This window comes from Micromys minutus, assembly GCF_963924665.1.
Source record: "Micromys minutus genome assembly, chromosome: 1".
NCBI lineage: Eukaryota > Metazoa > Chordata > Mammalia > Rodentia > Muridae > Micromys > Micromys minutus.
Window position 1 is genome coordinate 33,732,698 of NC_137969.1, and position 18,444 is coordinate 33,751,141.

An 18,444-nucleotide genomic window follows, 5' to 3' on the forward strand; every position below is an offset into this window, starting at 1 on the left:
AGGTTCTTGTGGGGACTATTGTGAGCCCAAGTGCCTTTACATTCTTTTATGTATGTATATATATATATATATATATATATATATATATATATATATATTCCTTTTATATATATATAATGTGTATATATATAAATGTATAAAACATATTAAATATATATATGTGTGTGTGTGTGATATATAATTTTACATAAATAAATGATTCCTTAAAATTTTAGCAAACAACCAGAGTGTCGTTTGTTCCTTATTCCTCTTTCTCTAGTAACCCCCCCTCCACCCAAATGGAGCCCCCTCCCTACTGTTCCACTTTCCACTTTATGTCACCTGTATCCTGCTATTTTCTTTCCAGAAGGCCCCATACTTTTCCCTTTGTAACTTTCTGGTTTCTGTGGCTAGTCAGGTTATATATTCACACCTGAGGATATGGAGTGTCATGGACAGGAACATGCAGCATTTGGCATTTATAGTCTTTGTAGTTCACTCAGTGTAATCTTTTCTAGCTCTATTCATTTACCTAAAGATTTTTATGATTGACTTCATTTTTATAGCTAAATAGTACTCCATTGTGTGTAGATATAATACTTTTATGGCCTAAATTTTTAAAGAACATTTAGGTTGTTTCCAGTTACTATTTTGAGTGAGCACTGCTAAACAAGTATACCACAGGGAAGTGAAACTGCTTTCCATCACCAAAAAGCCTCTCTTTAAAGCAAGGGAAGGTCACCATGGAAGACTACAACTGGGCAAAATGGAGAAAGAAGATATCCTAGGGAGCCAAACCCCCAGAGATACATCTTGATCATAGCCTGTGTGTTTGTGAACCACAAAACATCACAGAAATGGCACAGAATACCATGATGTCTGCTGTACTTTGGTCTAGAAATGGAAAGTCTGAAAAAATGACAATATCAATGGACATATTAATCAGAAAGAGGAATCCCCCACTAAACTGCTAAGAGGAGAATTAACCTCAAGAGATGGATATCCTTACTGGTTATCTTATTGGTTATCCAATGAAAGCACACACACACACACACACACACACACACACACACACACACACACACAAAATCAACAGATTATTTTGTGTGTATATGTATGTATAAACACACATGCATATATATATATATATATATATATATATATATATATATATATATACCATCTCTATCTATCTATGTTATATTTACATGTAATAATAGTCAAAGAAAAAAGAGCTATCAGCTTAAGAGAGGGGCTGAGAGAGGCTTGAGGCAAGATAGCTGAGGGAGGCTGGAAGGAGGAAAGGGGAGGTATTCTAACTGAAGATATAAAAAATTAAAAATATAGAAAGTCTAAACAATAGTGATTTTTTTCATGTCCATGGTTAAAAAAACCTGATTATTCTGATTTTAACTGTACTTTATTTTCTTAGGAACTTTTAGTTTGGGGAAACCATGGTATTTCCCCTTCACTGCATCATATTGGAAAAGTGTATGTGGTCTGATGAAAAGGAGGCAATGCTCTATGAGTTCTGATCTGTTCTTCTTCAATGAGGACTTTGGCAACAAAGGTGGGTAATGAAAAGCTCTACTGGCTACATCTTTCCCTGGTTAATTTTGAGTTTTACTTTGATGAGAGTCTTTCATTTCAAACAAATTCCAGGGCTCCCACATTTGGGTTATTCTGACCAGGGCCTAAACTGCAGCAGTGTTGGTATAAGCCATGGAACTCAGACATAGAACCCCTCACCTGTTATTTATAATGTTCCTTTCTATGTATTGTCTGTATTTATGCATATGTTATAGCTTGTTAAAATTCAAAATGAGCAGGTATAAGAAAATGGAAAGAAAAGGCAATCAAATGCACCAGGTATAAGATACCTTTTTTCAAAATAATTTTGCATGTTGTAACTCCTGTTATACTTGTGTGAATAAGAATATTACTTCCTCTTAAAGCTAGCACATTTTTTTTTGGGCAGTAAAAATCCTTAAACATAGGAGAGCAGGTCTGATCATATCTATCAGTCTATATCATCATGACCTCTGCCTGTGGGCCAGACACAAAGGTCATTCATGGTGAAGCCCCTGTAACTGGGGATGGGCCACCATGGACATGGTAGAATCTATCATTGCTGAATCTGCATTCTGAGTGAATATTTGAAAGTAATTTTAAACTCTAATTAACCAAGTGGATTATAAATGGGTTAGGAGACTTAGAATATACCCAACCAATCCCTATACATTTCTAGGTCAGTAAAAGATTTCCTATAGACACTGGTGTGTAACTAGCCTGCTTACTGTCTGTGTCTACAGAATTTTTGTGTACATCTATTTTTTTTTATTTTCGTACACAGTGGTTCTCTTATTATAAGAGTCACAGTATTGTTGTCAGTGACTTCAGCCCATTTGCCATTATATATCTTACTTATTGTTTTTGGTTGTGAAAGCTGTGGAGTTTGGCATGCCTCCTGGAGCTAGAATTCTGTTCCAAAGGTACAGACGATTTGATAGTGTTGGCAGTGTTTTCTAGCTTTTGAGATCTTTTCATGGTGAATGTACATTCTCCACACAGGGCTCTCACATCAAAATAGCCCAGGAGAGGTGGAAAGAGGTAGCCCAGGAGTGGCTCTGATATCTGTGACCAAGGAATATGAAGATCACAAGGTGGCTGTCCAGGAACTCACTCTCACCTTCCACAGAGACCAGATCACAGCCCTGCTGGGGACCAATGGCGCTGGGAAAACCACCATCATGTGTGTCCCATTTTAGAGAATTTATTTTCTGTTATTTTCCCACCTTCCTTCCTCTTTCTCTTTTTCCCTTCATCCTTCCCCTTTCTTGCTTCTTTCATTTTTATATACCCACTATTGTTTTGCCTTGAACTCAACATAGAGCTTAAAGATTCCAAAGAAAGAACAAGTCTCTCTCCAAACACCCCTCCCCAGTAGTCCTCAGTCATATTTTAGACCTGGAGTAGATTCCAAGGGGAGAGGTGAATGGATATTTTAATACCTCAACATGTTTTATTTTCTAAAATATAATACATCGTGCTTCCAATCAATTGTGTGAAGCCTTTGACACCCGCTGAAGGATAATTTTGTTTAAATAATTATAGAAAAGAAAACCAGAAATCCTTGGAAACTTTAGGAATTTTTCTTTTTCCTTTTTTCACCTTTTTTTCCCTTTGGTTCTTTTCTTGCTAAGTCCTGGATTTTGAATTTGGATCCAGTAATTTCAGACTTGATTAAAGAATTCAATCATGTAGCCCTAGGGGGGGAAAAGGGAGTTCAAAAATCCATAGCCTTGAGCTGGTTGTAGAACAGTGCCTTATTTAAGGCTAACTGCCAAAATTATGGAGTGTAAGTTTTGAGCAAATCATTTCTTATTCTTTTGCTCACCAAATATGCATAGATATAATGTATGATTATTAAGAAGGATGAGAAGGAAGTGGCCTCAACCTTAGCATGAAAGGCAGAAAAATAATGTCTGTGGAGCTCCAGAAAGCTCTCCCTGGAAATGAATCAAAACAAGAGAGTGTGGAATGTTCTCATTTATACCTTTCACACTGAAATAGAGCTGGCAGTTTCTCCTTTCTTAGAACTTGCAAACTGGGAATGTCTGAGTTATGCAAGCAGTAACTCAGCAAACCTCTGCTAATGCATATATTTGATTAGGAAAGCTTGGTGTGCTGTCTGGTTGATGATGAGAATAACAAAGGTTCTGGGTGTTTAAGGGTTCAGTGACTACTTGGCTTTTTAGACATGTGGAATAAGTTTGGAGTCATCTGAAGTGCTTCATTCTTGCTTACTGGCAGCGCTTGGAGCCTGAGAATCAATTAGTAAGCTGGATCTTTACCATTTGAAACAAAAGGCCTTTGAGAATCATACTGAGTTTATACAGTTGAGTCTCTGTGTCCACAGATTCTATTTCCAAGGATTTTCCTAGCATAGATCACAGTTATCTGAAAAGTATTGCATCTGCCCTAAATATCTACAGATATTATTTTTCTTGTTAGTGTTTGTTCAATAATATATAGATGATTTAAAGTATATAGAAATGTTATATAGACTGTCATTTTTGTACAATAACTAGAGTATCTAAATTTTGGTATATGTGATTGGATCTAATTCCCACGAATACTGAGAGATCACTACATTTATTAAGTTACTCCCTAAATCAGTTTGGAAATGGTTTTAAACAAAGAGTTGATAATTGAATAATTTTTGTATATGAGTGTCACATGGTTATACAAATAGTTCAGTGGGGGTTGTCATACTTATCTAATGTCAGAGCAAATACCCCAGTGACGATATGAAACATTTTTTCCTTTCAATATTTCTATCTTTTGACCATAGCTATCTTTTGGCCCTAGTTCCCAAATGGTCATTGACCAACTATATGCTAATTAATTTTCTCATCACAAAATTCCATGCAATTGGAATTGTGTCTACACTGTTTTACTTCGAGCACCCCTCAAGTCTGACACACTGTCAAGGAATACAATCACATTCTTTCCCCTGGGAGGCCAGACATACTAACATGCTCACCTTTTATAGTTGGATGCTCCAACATCCCCGTGAATTTCCTATGTTTTAGTTGGTCATGTGGAAAGCTGGTCAATAGAAGTGAGTTCCTTATAAGCCACCTGGGATCCAAGGGGCTCATTAATATTCACAGCATCTAGGTATTGTTTGTATTGATCTTTGTTCTCTCTAGATCCATGTTGATGGGGCTCTTTCCTCCCACTTCTGGAACCATCATCATAAATGGCAAGAAGGTGCAGACAGATTTGTCCAAGGTCCGAGAGGAGCTGGGGGTTTGTCCACAGCAGGATGTTCTCCTGGACAACCTCACTGTTCGGGAACACCTAATGCTCTTTGCCTCCATAAAAGCACCATGGTATACCAACAAGGAACTACAGCATCATGTCAACAAGTTAGTAAACAGTTCACTATTCTCCCTTCCTGCCTTTGCCCAATCATGCAGGTGAAAACACAGATGTTCAATAATAACACCTTTTTCTATAAATATGAGGAGAAAAATATAGTAAAGGATTTTTTCTTTTCTTGGCTATTTTCTTTATTTATATTTTAAATGTTATCCATTTTCCCTGTTTCCCCTCCAGAAATCTCTTATCTCATCCCCTTCCCCACTGAGGGTACCCGACCACAGCCTCTTGCCAAACTGCCCTAGCATTCTCACTGGGGCATCAAGCCTTCACAGGACCAAGGGCCTTTTCACTCATTGATGACTTACAAGGCCATCCTCTCCTACATATGCAGCTTGAACCATGGGTCACTTCATGTGTACTCTTTGGTTGGTGGTGTAGTCCCTGGGAACTTTGGGGGTTCTGGTTGGTTGACATGTTTGTTCTTCCTATGAGGTTGCAAACCCCATAGGAATGAATATGGTTGAGCATGTATCCTTGTTATATGTTGGGAAATCTTTTGGGTATATGCCCAGGAGTGGTATAGCTGGGTCCTCAGATAGCACTATGTCCAATTTTCAGAGGAGCTGCCAGACTGATTCCTAGAGTTGTTGTACTAGCTTGCAATCCTACGAACAATGGAGGAGTGTTCCTCTTTCTCCACATCCTCGCTAGCATCTGCTGTCACCTGAGTTTTTGATCTTAACCATTCTGACTGGTGTAAGGTGTAATCTCTGTGTTGTTTTGATTTGCATGTCCCTGATGACTAAGGATGTTGAAAATTTCTTTAGGTGTTTCTTGGCCATTTGAGTTTCTTTGCTTGAGAATTTTTTCTTTAACTCTGTACCCCATTTTAAAATAAAATTATTTGATTCTCTAGAGTCTAACATCTTAAGTTCTTTGTATATATTAGATATTATCCCTTTATTAGATATAGGGTTGGTAAAGATTGTTTTCCTAATTGTTGGTTGCTGTTTTGTGTCCTTTGCCTTATAGAAGCTTTGCAATTTTGTGAGTTCAGATTTGTTGATTCTTGATCATAAACCATAAACTGTTGGTTTTCTGTTCAGGGAAAATCCCTCTGTGCCCATGTATTCAAGGCTCTTCCCTACATTTACTTCTATTAGCTTGAGTTTATCTGGTTTTATATAGAGGTCCTTAATCCACTTAGATTTGAGCTTTGTATAAGGTAATAAGAATGGGTCAATTTGCATTCTTCTGCATGCTGACTGCCAGTTGTAGTAGCACCATTTGTTGGAAATGTTTTTTCCACTGGATGGTTTTAGCTCCTTGGTGTATGGGTTCATTTCTGGGACTTGAATTCTACTCCATTGGTCTACCTGTCAGTCTCTGTACCAATACCATACCGTTTTTATCACTATTACCCTGTAATACAGGTTAAGGTTCGAGATGGTGATTCCCCCAGAGCAAATGATTTTTGTACATAGAAGGTTGTTTGCCTCCTCATCAATACCAGCACAGGTGAAGAAACACTTATAACAAAGCTAGAACAACAGACAAAAGGCAGAAGGCACATTATTTCAGTCTCCCACAGCTGGGAGAGTAGTATGGGCCATATCACAGGATGATTGTGAACATGAGTGGAAAAGGAGACACATAGGAAACTAGGGAGGAGACAGGTGGTGGTATGGGTTGATGGCTAAGATTTGTTTTGTACCAGTGAACAGATAGGGGCTGAGGGACGTAAAGGCCAGTCAGAGCCCCCGAGGGGCCACAGGACATAGAGAAAATATTGTGGTCCCCCTTGAAATTATCTTCCCAGAGCAATATGGAGGCTGTCTCGAATTTGCAGATATGGTAGCTGCTCCTCAGAGAGGTGAACAAAACTCATTCAGGGAAGTGATGGTCAGCCCTAGGGCTCTAACAAGTAAAGTGCATTTGAATGCTTTACTTTGGCTTGCAGCATGTAGGAATAGAGCCTTCCAGGGTGACTAGATGGTTAGGGTAGGAAAGGAAGGGTTTCCAGGCCATTTCATTTTACTGCCTTTTCTACAGCATATATAGCCCTGTGAATAGTCTGATGGTCTGCGAAGTGAAAATTGCTTTTATGATCAATGTATCTAATGAATATAGATGGCAGTTGCTTTAAATTTTGGTTAAAATATGTCCCTTAGCATCCTTTAGTAGATATTTTAAGGGAGTGAGGGAACCCTGCTCTTTATGGGTGTTTTCTTTGAAGCTTTTCTGAAGAGTCTTAACTGAGCAGAATCATCTGAGTATACATACAAGATTGGTGATGAATGGACTTAGGTAGTGCTATGGACTTTCTTAGAAATAAAACAAGACAAGACCATACACCCAGAATGAGAAATTTGTGTATTTTTCAGGGGCCAGAAAATGAGAGCAGAACATCAGAGGAAATCCCCCTGCAGCTCCTTGTGGTGTCCTCTTAGCTCTCAGTACAAGTTTCAGTAGAAAGTGACAGAGTGCTTCAGAGAAATTCACTGCTGCACAGGGCTTCTCTGCTCACTCTTTGAAGACATGGATAGATAGACCATTTCAACGTGTGATAGCTGCCTGTACTTCGGCACAAGCTATGACAAGGGCATATATAAAACAAATCTAATGTCCCCCTGGACAGATGCTCACTCTCTGAAGGTCAGATGCAAATCACTTCAAACTCATGGAAAAGATTCTCAAGGCACAGGAGCTCCTGTGGAAAAGTGGCATTTGGTATCACAAAGTTTGTGTAAATGCTTCTTTCCCCCTTTCTTTCTCTCTCAAAATTGTCCTCACTGGTATGTTCTCTGCTCTAAAATGCTATTCTGTCTTCACTGCATAATATCTATTCCAAATGAAATGATAGCATAAATAATGTAAATAACAATGATCTCTTCAACATACATAGAACATGCTTAATTTGTATTATCTCTAACTTGAGTAAGTCCTAAATACAAAGTAACGATGATTTGTATGAACTACATATATACTAGATATCCAATTGGCTGCATACAACATGTTCCTTTTTACTATAAAGACATAGGTCACTTGTTTCCATTAAAATTTTTTTGCATATTTTTAGTGATCATATAAAATAATGGGTTTCATTATGACATTTTCAAATATGTTTGACATTGTACTTTGATCCTACTCAAACTATTTGCTATTTATTGACCCCTCCCTCTCATATTTATATTCCTCTCCCCTCATTAAATTAACTGTTTTACTTTTTGTCAAGTATATATGCATACATATTTAAATATAGACTCTACATATTTATTTAAATGTGAAAACCCATTGTGTATGTTGAGCCATCTTGAATTCTACTGTGATTGAGACTGGGGGGCTTAAATCAAGCTCCCAACAATGCTACATAGACTTCATTTTCTTATTTGGGTGCCAGGCAACCTTTAACAGTTATCAATTCACAGCACGTTACCTAGCAACAAAGCCAATTTACACAAAAGCAATCAGAATGGGATCATGTTTTAGGACAGTAGTTCTCAATTAGAGGGAGGGAAAACTGAAAACATCTGATTTCGAGCCAACATACTTCTGATTAGTGTTCTGTAACACAGCTTGTTTTCCTTAAGGTCTGAATTCATTAACATGTGAGTTCAAGGGAGGTAGCAGTTCTTGTAGAATCTGTGAAGTAAACACTTGTCAAGAGGCAGATAATTGTTCTGCCTCTCCTTTGGTCTAAGGAAGATGAGAGTATCTAAGAGAGGACCATCTTTGAGCCTGGAGTCATTAAGATGCTGTTGTATTACTACTACCAAAAATTCTGATGGACATTATGAAACTACAGTTAGGGACAGGTTATCTTGGTAGAGACTGAGGTCAGTATGTAAAAGTGGATCAGAGACTGAATCATGTCTACAGTAACCTGATGATAATGTCAGATGGGAATGAACAGGACAAAAGAGAGTGCAGGAAGGAAGAAAGACAACCAGCAAGTGATCCTGGCCCCTAATGAAAGATGGGAGGGTTTGGGTTTTCAATTCTCTGCTGGGTCAAGTGAGAAGAACCCTGATATATAACCTTTCCTTTACTACATAGCCACAATTAATGAACTTCAAATAAGAAGCTTTTGGGTAGAGGGAGGTCTTTCTAGGTCATTTAAGAAGAGAAAGCATGGGAAGATAGTAATAGAACATTTTCTCAGCTTTCTTTTTCAACAGGAGCAGAGAACTCCAATGCTATCATACTAGGCAATTGAGGTCACAGGACAGTATGAAGACAGGAATTGTAGCATCGTGTCTGTCACTGCTGATAGTGGTCCAGAAGAGAATGAATGACTGGACGGAGCTAGAGAGGATATTGATTATTGGAACATTGCTGGTTATATGGCAGCTATGGAACCTTGTAAAGAAGCTAAAGATCATCTCTCTAGAGAGGGTAGTTGATGCTGCAGTACAAGGTAGTAGGAGGCAAGGCAGCGTGTCTGCAACCTTTATCAGTTTTCAACATTATTTTAGAGTAAAGAGTGCATATACTGGGAAATACCCCCCATGCTGTGATTTTATATTTGGAACACAGAGGCTAGACTGGAAGATTAAGAGCTCAAAGTCATCCTCTGCTGTAAAGTATGTTCAAGATCAGCCTGGGCTACATGAGAATATCCCTTATATATGCATATATGGTTGGAGATGGAGGTAGAGTTTCAGGTGAAGATAAGGGTTTGAACAAAGTTCCCTGCACGAGTGAACAATAATTCTTCTAGAAACTATAAATTCTTAAACAAAGCTCCCAGGGCCAGGTATGGAATGCCTTACTATGAGTTATTTGTCAGGGATAACCCAGAGGTTCCTGAAACAATATTGACTATTGTTACTGCTTGTAGATGTTCACAAGAACTAGATGGTAAGACTCTGTCTTTCAAGACACCACATTAATTGGTTACAGGACATAGAGAAATAAAATTGGGACTGAAATCCTCCACTCTCCCTACTAGCATTCCTAGTGCTGTAAAGTGCAACTCCTGTTGCTTGGGAAGAACAGTTATCAGTGACCTTAGTGATAAACTTGAGAACTACAGTACCAACTTACCAGACAAGCCATGTCTCCCATGCAGGAGTAGCAGGGCATTGATGGTGGTAATTAACAACTTTCTTCTTGGAGTTGAGGTCTACTCCACAGAAGGAAATGTATGCCTAAAACTGGAAACCTTTCAAAGAACCCGTGGTTAGGGAGGTCATTGACCCCATGAGAGAATCTCATATTGTTGTTTTGTTAAATGGATGTGATGTCAAAGTGATTTCCAAAAGTTTGTTTTTATACCTGTAGAGTGGTGCTGTTTTCAGCCCTGGGCAATGAAACCTCTCTTTGCAGTGTGCAATGAAGCCTCTCTTTGCAGTGTGCAATGAAGCCTCTCTTTGCAGTGTGCAATGAAGCCTCTCTTTGCAGTGTGCAATGAAGCTTCTCTTTGCAGTGGGCAGTGAAGCTTGTCTTTGCAGTGAGCAAGGCAATGCAGAAACGCATACTTAATCCAAGGGCTGAGAATTAGTGACTGTCGAGTGCTCAGTCTTATCTCCTCCAGTGTAAAGGAACATTGTAGTAAAAAGGACAGGGAGACTATAAGGTGGGGAAGACAGGAGTGCTATGAAATGCTGTCATCTGGATATGATAAGTCCATTGTCAATAAAAACTCAGAGCAGCTGTGGCTACCTGCATGAGACTTACACAAAATGAGGCTTCTCAACATTTTACCGTAAATATGGGAGGGGTTCATGAGGCCCTACTCTTCCTGAAGAAGGTATAGGAAATTACTGGTTGCTGGAGAAAGGTGAATTATTTTCCTCAGTAGCAGCCCATGTTCCAGTAACTAAACCCCCTCTCTGTCATGCTCATGAAGAAACCCTAATTAAACTAGGCAGACTTAAACAAACAAACAACAGAAACAAACAAAGCCAAACCAACCAAACAAACATGGAACCAAAACAGCAAAAATGTCCACATGAAAGTAAGAGGGACTTGCTGGAGGAAGAAGAGGTTCTGTGGTAGGGGGTTAAGATGAATCAATGGGAATGTGCAAGCCAACAAAATATATTTATATATTCATAGCATATCAAGAAATGTATAGACATGATTGTAACCAAAAAGTGATTTTAATGATGACCATGGACTCAAAGCTAAAGGGTGGAAGGCTTTAAGGGAGTGAGAGACAATGGAAAGTGAGTTTTCTCTAGTGAGAAAATTGCAGGCTATACAGTTAAAATACAGATGGAGTCAGTAAAGGATGCAGAAAAGTGAGATTTTGAAGGGAGGACTATGTGCTCTGTTAAGAATAAATGCCATTAGTAGAGGTAGAGAGGGGCTATACAATGTTGGATGTGAAATTCCTCAGAATCCCATGAGAGTAAACATAGGAGCAGGTTACTTAAGAACACCCCCAGGATGGATACATTACAGCAATAAGGTATCAGTGAGCTCCCAGCGACCTGACTTCAAGACTGGATGTTTTAGTGGGAAAAGATGGCTTGAAAGTCATGATGAGTTCGAAAGATCAATGTGCAATTTCATATGGAATAACAAAATGACCTAGAATAGTGAAATCCATCCTCAACAGCAAGAAAACATCTGTGGGAATCACTATCCCTGACCTCAAGCTATATTACAAGGCAATTGTGCTGAAAACTGCATGATACTGGTACTGAAATAGGCACGTGGATCAATGGAATAGAATAGAAGATCCAAAAATGAGCCCTCACGTATATGAGGAGGGCTAAAGGAGCCGTAAATATTCAATGACAAAGGAGCCGTAAATATTCGATGGAAAAAGGACAGCCTATTCAAAAAATGGTGCTGGTCCAACTGGCACTCAGCATGCAAAAGAATGAAAATAGACCCTTTCTTATCTCCTTGTAAAAAGCTCAAGTGTAAGTGGATCAAAGATCTCCACATAAAACCAGATACACTGAAACTATTAGATGAGAAAGTAGGGAAAACCTTAGAACACATAGGCACAGGAGAAAATTTTCTGAACAAAACACCAATGGCTCAAGCTCTAAGGTTAAAGATTAACAAATGGGACTTAATGAGATTGCAAAGATTCTATAAGGCTAAGGACATTGTCAAGAAAACAAAACGGCAGCCAACAGAGTGGGAAAAGATATTTACCAACTCCACATCAGATAGAGGCCTAATATCCAAGGTATACAAGGAACTCAAAAAGCTAGACACCAGAGAATCAAACAACCCTATTAAAAAATGGGGTACAGAGCTAAACAAAACGTTCTCAATTGAGGAATATCGAATGGCTGAGAAACATCTGAGGAAGTGCTTGACATCCTTAGCCATCAGGGAAATGCAAATTAAAACAACCCTGAGATTCCACCTCACACCAGTCAGATTGGCCAAGATCGAAAACTCAGATGACAGCAGATGTTGGCGAGGTTGAGGAGAAAGAGGAACACTTCTCCACTGTTGGTGGGGTTATAAACTGATACAACCAATCAGTCTGGCCATACCTCAGAAAATTGAACATAGTACTACCTGAAGACCCAGCTATTCCACTTCTGGGCATATACCCCAGAGACACTTTAATATACAACAAAGGTACATGCACCACAATGTTCATAGCGGCTCTATTTGTAATAGCCAGAAGATGGAAAGAACCCAGATGTCTTTCAGTAGATGAATGGATACAAAAATTGTGGTACATTTACACAATGGAATACTACTCAGCCACCAGAAACAATGACTTAACCAAATTCTTAAGAAAATGGCTGCATCTAGAGAATATCATCCTGAGTGAGATAACGCAGTCACAAAAGAACAGACATAATATGCAGTCACTGATATTGGGATGCTAACCCCAGAGGCTTGCACTGCCCCAGAAACAACTCACAGACTGTGTGAAGTTCAAGAAAAAAAGAAAACAAAAAAACAAAAAAAAGAAGTCATGCTGAATCCTTACACACCAAGAACACATTGACAAATTCCAGGTTACACCCTGTTTTACATGTACTTTTTGCTCATTGTAAAAAAAAAGAAAAAAAAAAGCCAAGCATTGACACAATTGTATTTGTATACATTTATGCAAAAATGTTTAAAAATTTTTTTATCTTTGTTTTTTAAAATAAAGTTTAAAAAAAATAGAAAAAAAAGAAAGTCATGATGAGTCAACTGCCCTACAACTAGACCTAAAAGAAAGAGGGTTTATTATGGATAGAAGACCTGACAGGGCCATTTGTCCCATCTTATCTAGGTGTCATTGTGTGGCCTCCCTTTTCCTGAGAGAATAGGATTTTGTTATGTTTTGCATATGTCATTCATTTTTCTCCAAGTCCTGGCAACTATTTTACAACTTTCTTTGGAACACACCACTCAAACATTGTCACCTTGCCAAATCTCACTGTCCATCTGGTCGACCCCTTCTGCTACTTCCTTTAATATCAGAGGGCATTCCCACAGAACCTGGGATTTAGCTTCTTTGTGTTTCATTGTAATTTCTTATCTGGCTTTTCCACCTGACTCTGAGTTTCTTGAATCACAGACAAAATTTGATTTATTTTTCTGCCCGTAGTAGGTAGACAACAAGTGCCATGCATTGAAGGGTTTGATAAACTTTTGCTCTATAAAGGAATGAATAATTAAAGAGAAGTTTCCATGCACATTGCTGGCACATCACATGACTTGGTATGAGAAAAAGTCTTTTCCTGTTCTGTGCTGTGTAGTGATGTTCTTATTAGGGAGATATCCTGTTTTTTTTTTTTTTTTTTTCTTTATGAGAAATCAGAAATTTGAATTCATAGAAATTATCCATTTTCTTTTGATTTTCAAACCTCTATAATTAGAAAAACATTAGCCTTTGAGTGATCTTAGACTTTAAAATCAAAGAAACAGAACAAAACACTTGGACCATGTTTACAAATGTTTTACTTTTCCCTCGTTTTATGTCTACTCTGAACATTGGACATGCCCTGAAACCAGCAAGCTGGGAATGACCAGTCTTTGTAATAGAGTCCCACTTCAGCCCCAGAGGAAGTCTTTCATACACTGTCCTCAGACAGTGCCCAAGAGTCCTACAGTCCTTACAATATGGCTTTACCTGGAGAGTAGTAAAATCTCTTGACTTCATTGACATTAGCTGGTATTGTATTTATTGATTAAATGTCAGCAGTACAGTCATCAACATCCATCCACATGGGATTCTGGGAATGCAGATACATGATACAAGCCCTGAGTATGGTCCATAGAAAAGAGAAACCAGAAGCACTTTGCTATAAGCACATGCAAGTTTGAAAGCATTTGAGAGTTCTTTTTTTTTTTTTTTTTTTTAATCTTTTCTTGTTGATCTTTTTTGCTGTTGGGATAGAAATCTTGGCGCATGTTTAGACAAACCACGCCAGGCCAACACGGTTCCACGTGGAGAAGTTTAATGAAAAGTCAAGAGAGGAGAGGAGATAAGGGGAGTTGGGGGGGGGGTCGGTCTTATAAGTAGGTTGTGAAATCCCTTGCTCCCAGGTGTAAGTGGGTGTCTGAAGCGGTGTGTACTGGGAATGTTTGGCTGTTTCCATGGCAGTGGATGCACCGAGGCCCTGTCACCTGTGGGTGGCACCATTGCTGAGAGCAGGTGTGCACAGTCCTAGTGTTAGCATTTGCCATCTCATTTGTCATTAATATACAGTCAAATGGAGTTAATGGGTTCCTGTTCTTCGGTGTGTTAGAATGGTCTATGTGGAAAGTTGTTGGTAGAATACAGAGTTCAGATACTTTCTGAGCTGAACCATCTTTTCTCCTCCTTCCTGCTGGAGTCAGCTAAACTGTGAAGATACCTAGAGAACAGTGCTTAGTCTTGCCTGCCATTTGGTAGAGATTTAGCAAGCAGGAAGTATTCTCTGAGTCTTGGATTTGACACAAACTGCTTTGGCTCTCGGCTGCAAACTAGACAGTAAGAAGCTGATTCGAGCACTCTACGTGTGTCAGGCAGAAAAGACAAGGGAGAATAAAACTGACAAGAAAATTTCCTTATTCATCAGGCAAGGAAGTCTTTGTCATTCACTTGCTGCTTTTCTAGGAATCTGGAAGCATTCCAGGAGCCAAGTGTTCTTGAAGCTCAGCTGTGTGGCGCCCTTGTGATTTTCCTGCACCATGCACCCATCTAGCAGCCTTCTCCTCCCTTGCTGCAGAGTGACCCCTTACATCGTGGGCTGTCAGGAAGTGCTACGCAGGCCTGTCACTCGTAGGGAGGCACTGCAGCCTTGCTGATTAGGAAAGGTTTAAATGGAAAGTCTTAAAGTAAATAATGAGAATGCATAACCATTGTGTGGCCTTTGAAGCACAGTGTGGCGTTGGAACTGTGCAAGAAGAGAGGCAAGAGTAGGACCTGCCACATTAAAATCTTTCTGCTGGCCAACTACTCCTGAACTCGAGGCCTGCTATGGAGTGTAGCTAATATGTACCCCATGATGTTGCATTTGGAGAACACAGACTTTCCCTCTCTTAGCAGCTCCCAATTTTAAATGACTTTATGGTTGGGGTGGGACTTTGGGTTGACTTTCTCCTCTCCATGCTGACACAGTCTCTGTGAGTTCATATGTGTACCAGTCCTGTTATGTCAGGAAGGCATTGCTTCCTAGGAGGCATCAATTACCTCTGGCTCTTAAAATCCAGTTATTCCCTCTTTCAAATAGATCCATGAGCTTTGAGGAAAGGAGTTTGACAACCCATTTAAGCTTGAGTGTTCTAAAATCTCTTACTCACTGCACATATCCAGTACAAAAAAAATCTATGGTTTTGTGTGGTTTTGGTTGTTTGGTTTGCTTTTGTGTTGATTATCCCATTATCTTTTTCAGAAAGGGGGAAAATAGAAAGTTGTGTGGATAGAAAATTGGGAAGAATCTGGAAGGAATTGAGGGAAGAGAAGGAATATGATAAAAATATATGGAAAATATTTAAGGAAAACAATACAAAATTTTTTTTGCCAGTTTTCTGAAATCTAAAACTTTCTAGACTGAAAGAGAATTGGAGACTTATTCTAAAGTTAGTGATAATTTATCATTTCTACTTGGCATAGGGCACCATTACAAATTCATGATTATAGAGTCAGTTAGATGGGGCCATAAAATTTTTATGTAGAGTGGGCCAAAGAGTCCAAGGCCTCTGGCAAACTCTGGGGCTTTGCTCTGCTAATGGACTGTTCTCCCTATTGTACTGGAAGAATTCAGTGTCTTGGCTTCTTCTTCTTCTTCATCTTCTTCATCTTCTTCATCATCATCATCATCATCTTCTTCTTCTTCTTCTTCTTCTTCTTCTTCTTCTTCTTCTTCTTCTTCTTCTTCTTCTTCTTCTTCATCTTCATCATCATCATCTTCTTCTTCTTCTTCTTCTTCTTCTTCTTCTTCTTCTTCTTCTTCTTCTTCTTCTTCTTCTTCTTCTTCTTCTTCTTCTTCTCCTCCTCCTCCTCCTTCTCCTCCTCCTCCTCTTCCTCCTCCTCCTCCTCCTCCTCCTCCTCCTCCTCCTCCTCCTCCTCCTCCTCCTCCTCCTCCTCCTTCTTCTTCTTCTTCTTCTTCTTCTTCTTTTTGCAGGAGACCTGGGTGAAATGAGAGGAGATGCCTCTCTAGAGAGTTGACAAAAGTACTTTCCACACATAATACTTAGTCAGATACCATGATTAACATCATGCTCAATCCCATGATATAATGTCATCTGTCCATCTGAAAGGGCAATGCTGCTGAGCCTAATATTCACCCTAGCACACCTAACTCTTGACATAAGAACCCTATTTGGTTTATAAAGACCCCAGGTACTGTAAACCATTGCACATGGCATTAAACCCATAGAAGAGCCTTCTGGTGTTCAGGGAGAATAATGCGGGCATCCCTGTTGTTCCAGAACTCTTGATGAAGTAGAGCTAACTCAGCATCAGCACAAGCCGGCTCGGGTTCTCTCTGGAGGCATGAAGAGGAAGCTCTCCATTGGCATTGCTTTCATGGGCATGTCAAAGACAGTGATTCTGGATGAACCAAGCAGTGGGGTGGACCCTTGTTCCCGTCGTAGCCTCTGGGACATTCTACTCAAGTACCGAGAAGGTAGGTGGTAAGGCTCATTCCACTTTCTCCACAATGCTATGCTTGGGGAAAGGCTGGGTATTGTATGTATGAATTTATGAAGCAAGTCATATTACAGTTGAGGATGCATGGTAATATTTCAGAACAAGTAAGATAATCTAATATTTTATGACATGTTTGTTCACTAATATATTTAGAATACCTACTTTGTGTTTGATCTCTTAACTCAGTATTAGCAATGATACGATCAGTGAGCTACAGTTATAGCTTATGTCACTTGAAATTGATTTTTCCCAAATTACGAATGAAGAAGCATGAAGAATGAGAGGATGCAATTAGAGGTCATCAGGGATAAACTTTTCTTTGTTAGTCAGCTGATGTGTCAGACAACTTAGATAAAACCTGCTTGGGCTCATAGTTTCAAACCTTTTAGTAAATGAGTGGTTAGTCCTTATTCTAATTTTGCTTGTTACTAGGCCAAAGAAAACCTGGGAAAAGGTTTGTTTTAATTTTTATCATATATTCCTGATCATAATCTATCACTGAAAAAAGTTAAAGCAGGAACTCAAGACAGTAAACTGGAGGCAGGAACCACATACAAACATGGTTTCCTGACTCATTCTCTGGATAACTTCCTATCTTTCTCTTTCAGCTCAGGCTCACTTGCCTAACAATGCTTCTGGAGCCCACAATAGGCTGAATCTTCTTTTATCAATCATCAATCCAAACAATTCTTCACAACCATGCCCATAGTCCAGGCTGATGTAGGTGATCCTGAATTGAGGTTTCTCTTCTCAAAAGACTCCAGGCTATTCAAGTTGGCACTTAATGCTAGCTATGGAAGTCTTTTCACTTTGGACCCATGGCGGCTTAGTATATTATAGTAAATGGGATAAGGTAATCACCTTATGATAGCACAGAAGCAAAGAGTGACACAGAAAAGATTTGGTCTGGGAGCCTAACTTCCTTCTACCAAACCCCATTTCTTAAGCTCCCACCATTTCTCATTAGTAATCAGGCTGGCAAATAGGCTCTTACTATGTAGACCTTTGGGAGCATTTTGGTTCTAAATTATAGCACTTAGATCCTGGTATTTCACGAGGAAGCCCAGGCACAGTGACATGGACATGTGATAGTCTCACATCTCTAGAGAAAAGTGACTAAGGAGGAAATGGGTCTTTGGCTAAGACGGTTCATATGCCTTTTGCTGTAGCTTGCTTCCTATCATAGGCACTGGGTAGACAACTGCTACTTCATACCATCTGCTTCTATATTCCAGGCCAATAGACGTAGTGCAATATGCATTTCACATAGAAACCTCCTTTGAACAGAACACAGGTAATAGGAAGGCACATTTCAGTGCTGATGAAGGACTATTACAACTTCTGAGGCAAGATTAAACACAACCTTCTAAAATGATTCTTTTCCTCCCCCTTTCCTTTCCAAGCATATAGCTTTACTATAGCTTGATTTAAAACTCCAACATCCTGTGAAATCCTGAGGATACATGAAGAAAACATGTCTATTCACATTAGGCCACCAAAGATAGATGAAAGAAATAAAA

At 39.2% G+C, this 18,444-nt stretch overlaps 1 protein-coding gene across 1 annotated transcript in view; it reads left to right on the forward strand.

Annotated features, from left to right (window-relative positions):
- Positions 1-18,444, forward strand: part of ABCA13 (ATP binding cassette subfamily A member 13) — a gene marked incomplete at both ends in the record, with an annotated part of 453,164 nt that overhangs the window by 233,924 nt on the left and 200,796 nt on the right. The window contains 4 exons of the mRNA XM_080920446.1: positions 1,412-1,549; positions 2,551-2,731; positions 4,695-4,913; positions 16,705-16,901. Coding sequence (XP_080776572.1) covers positions 1,412-1,549; positions 2,551-2,731; positions 4,695-4,913; positions 16,705-16,901 — 735 coding nt within the window. The remainder of the gene's footprint in view (positions 1-1,411; positions 1,550-2,550; positions 2,732-4,694; positions 4,914-16,704; positions 16,902-18,444) is intronic.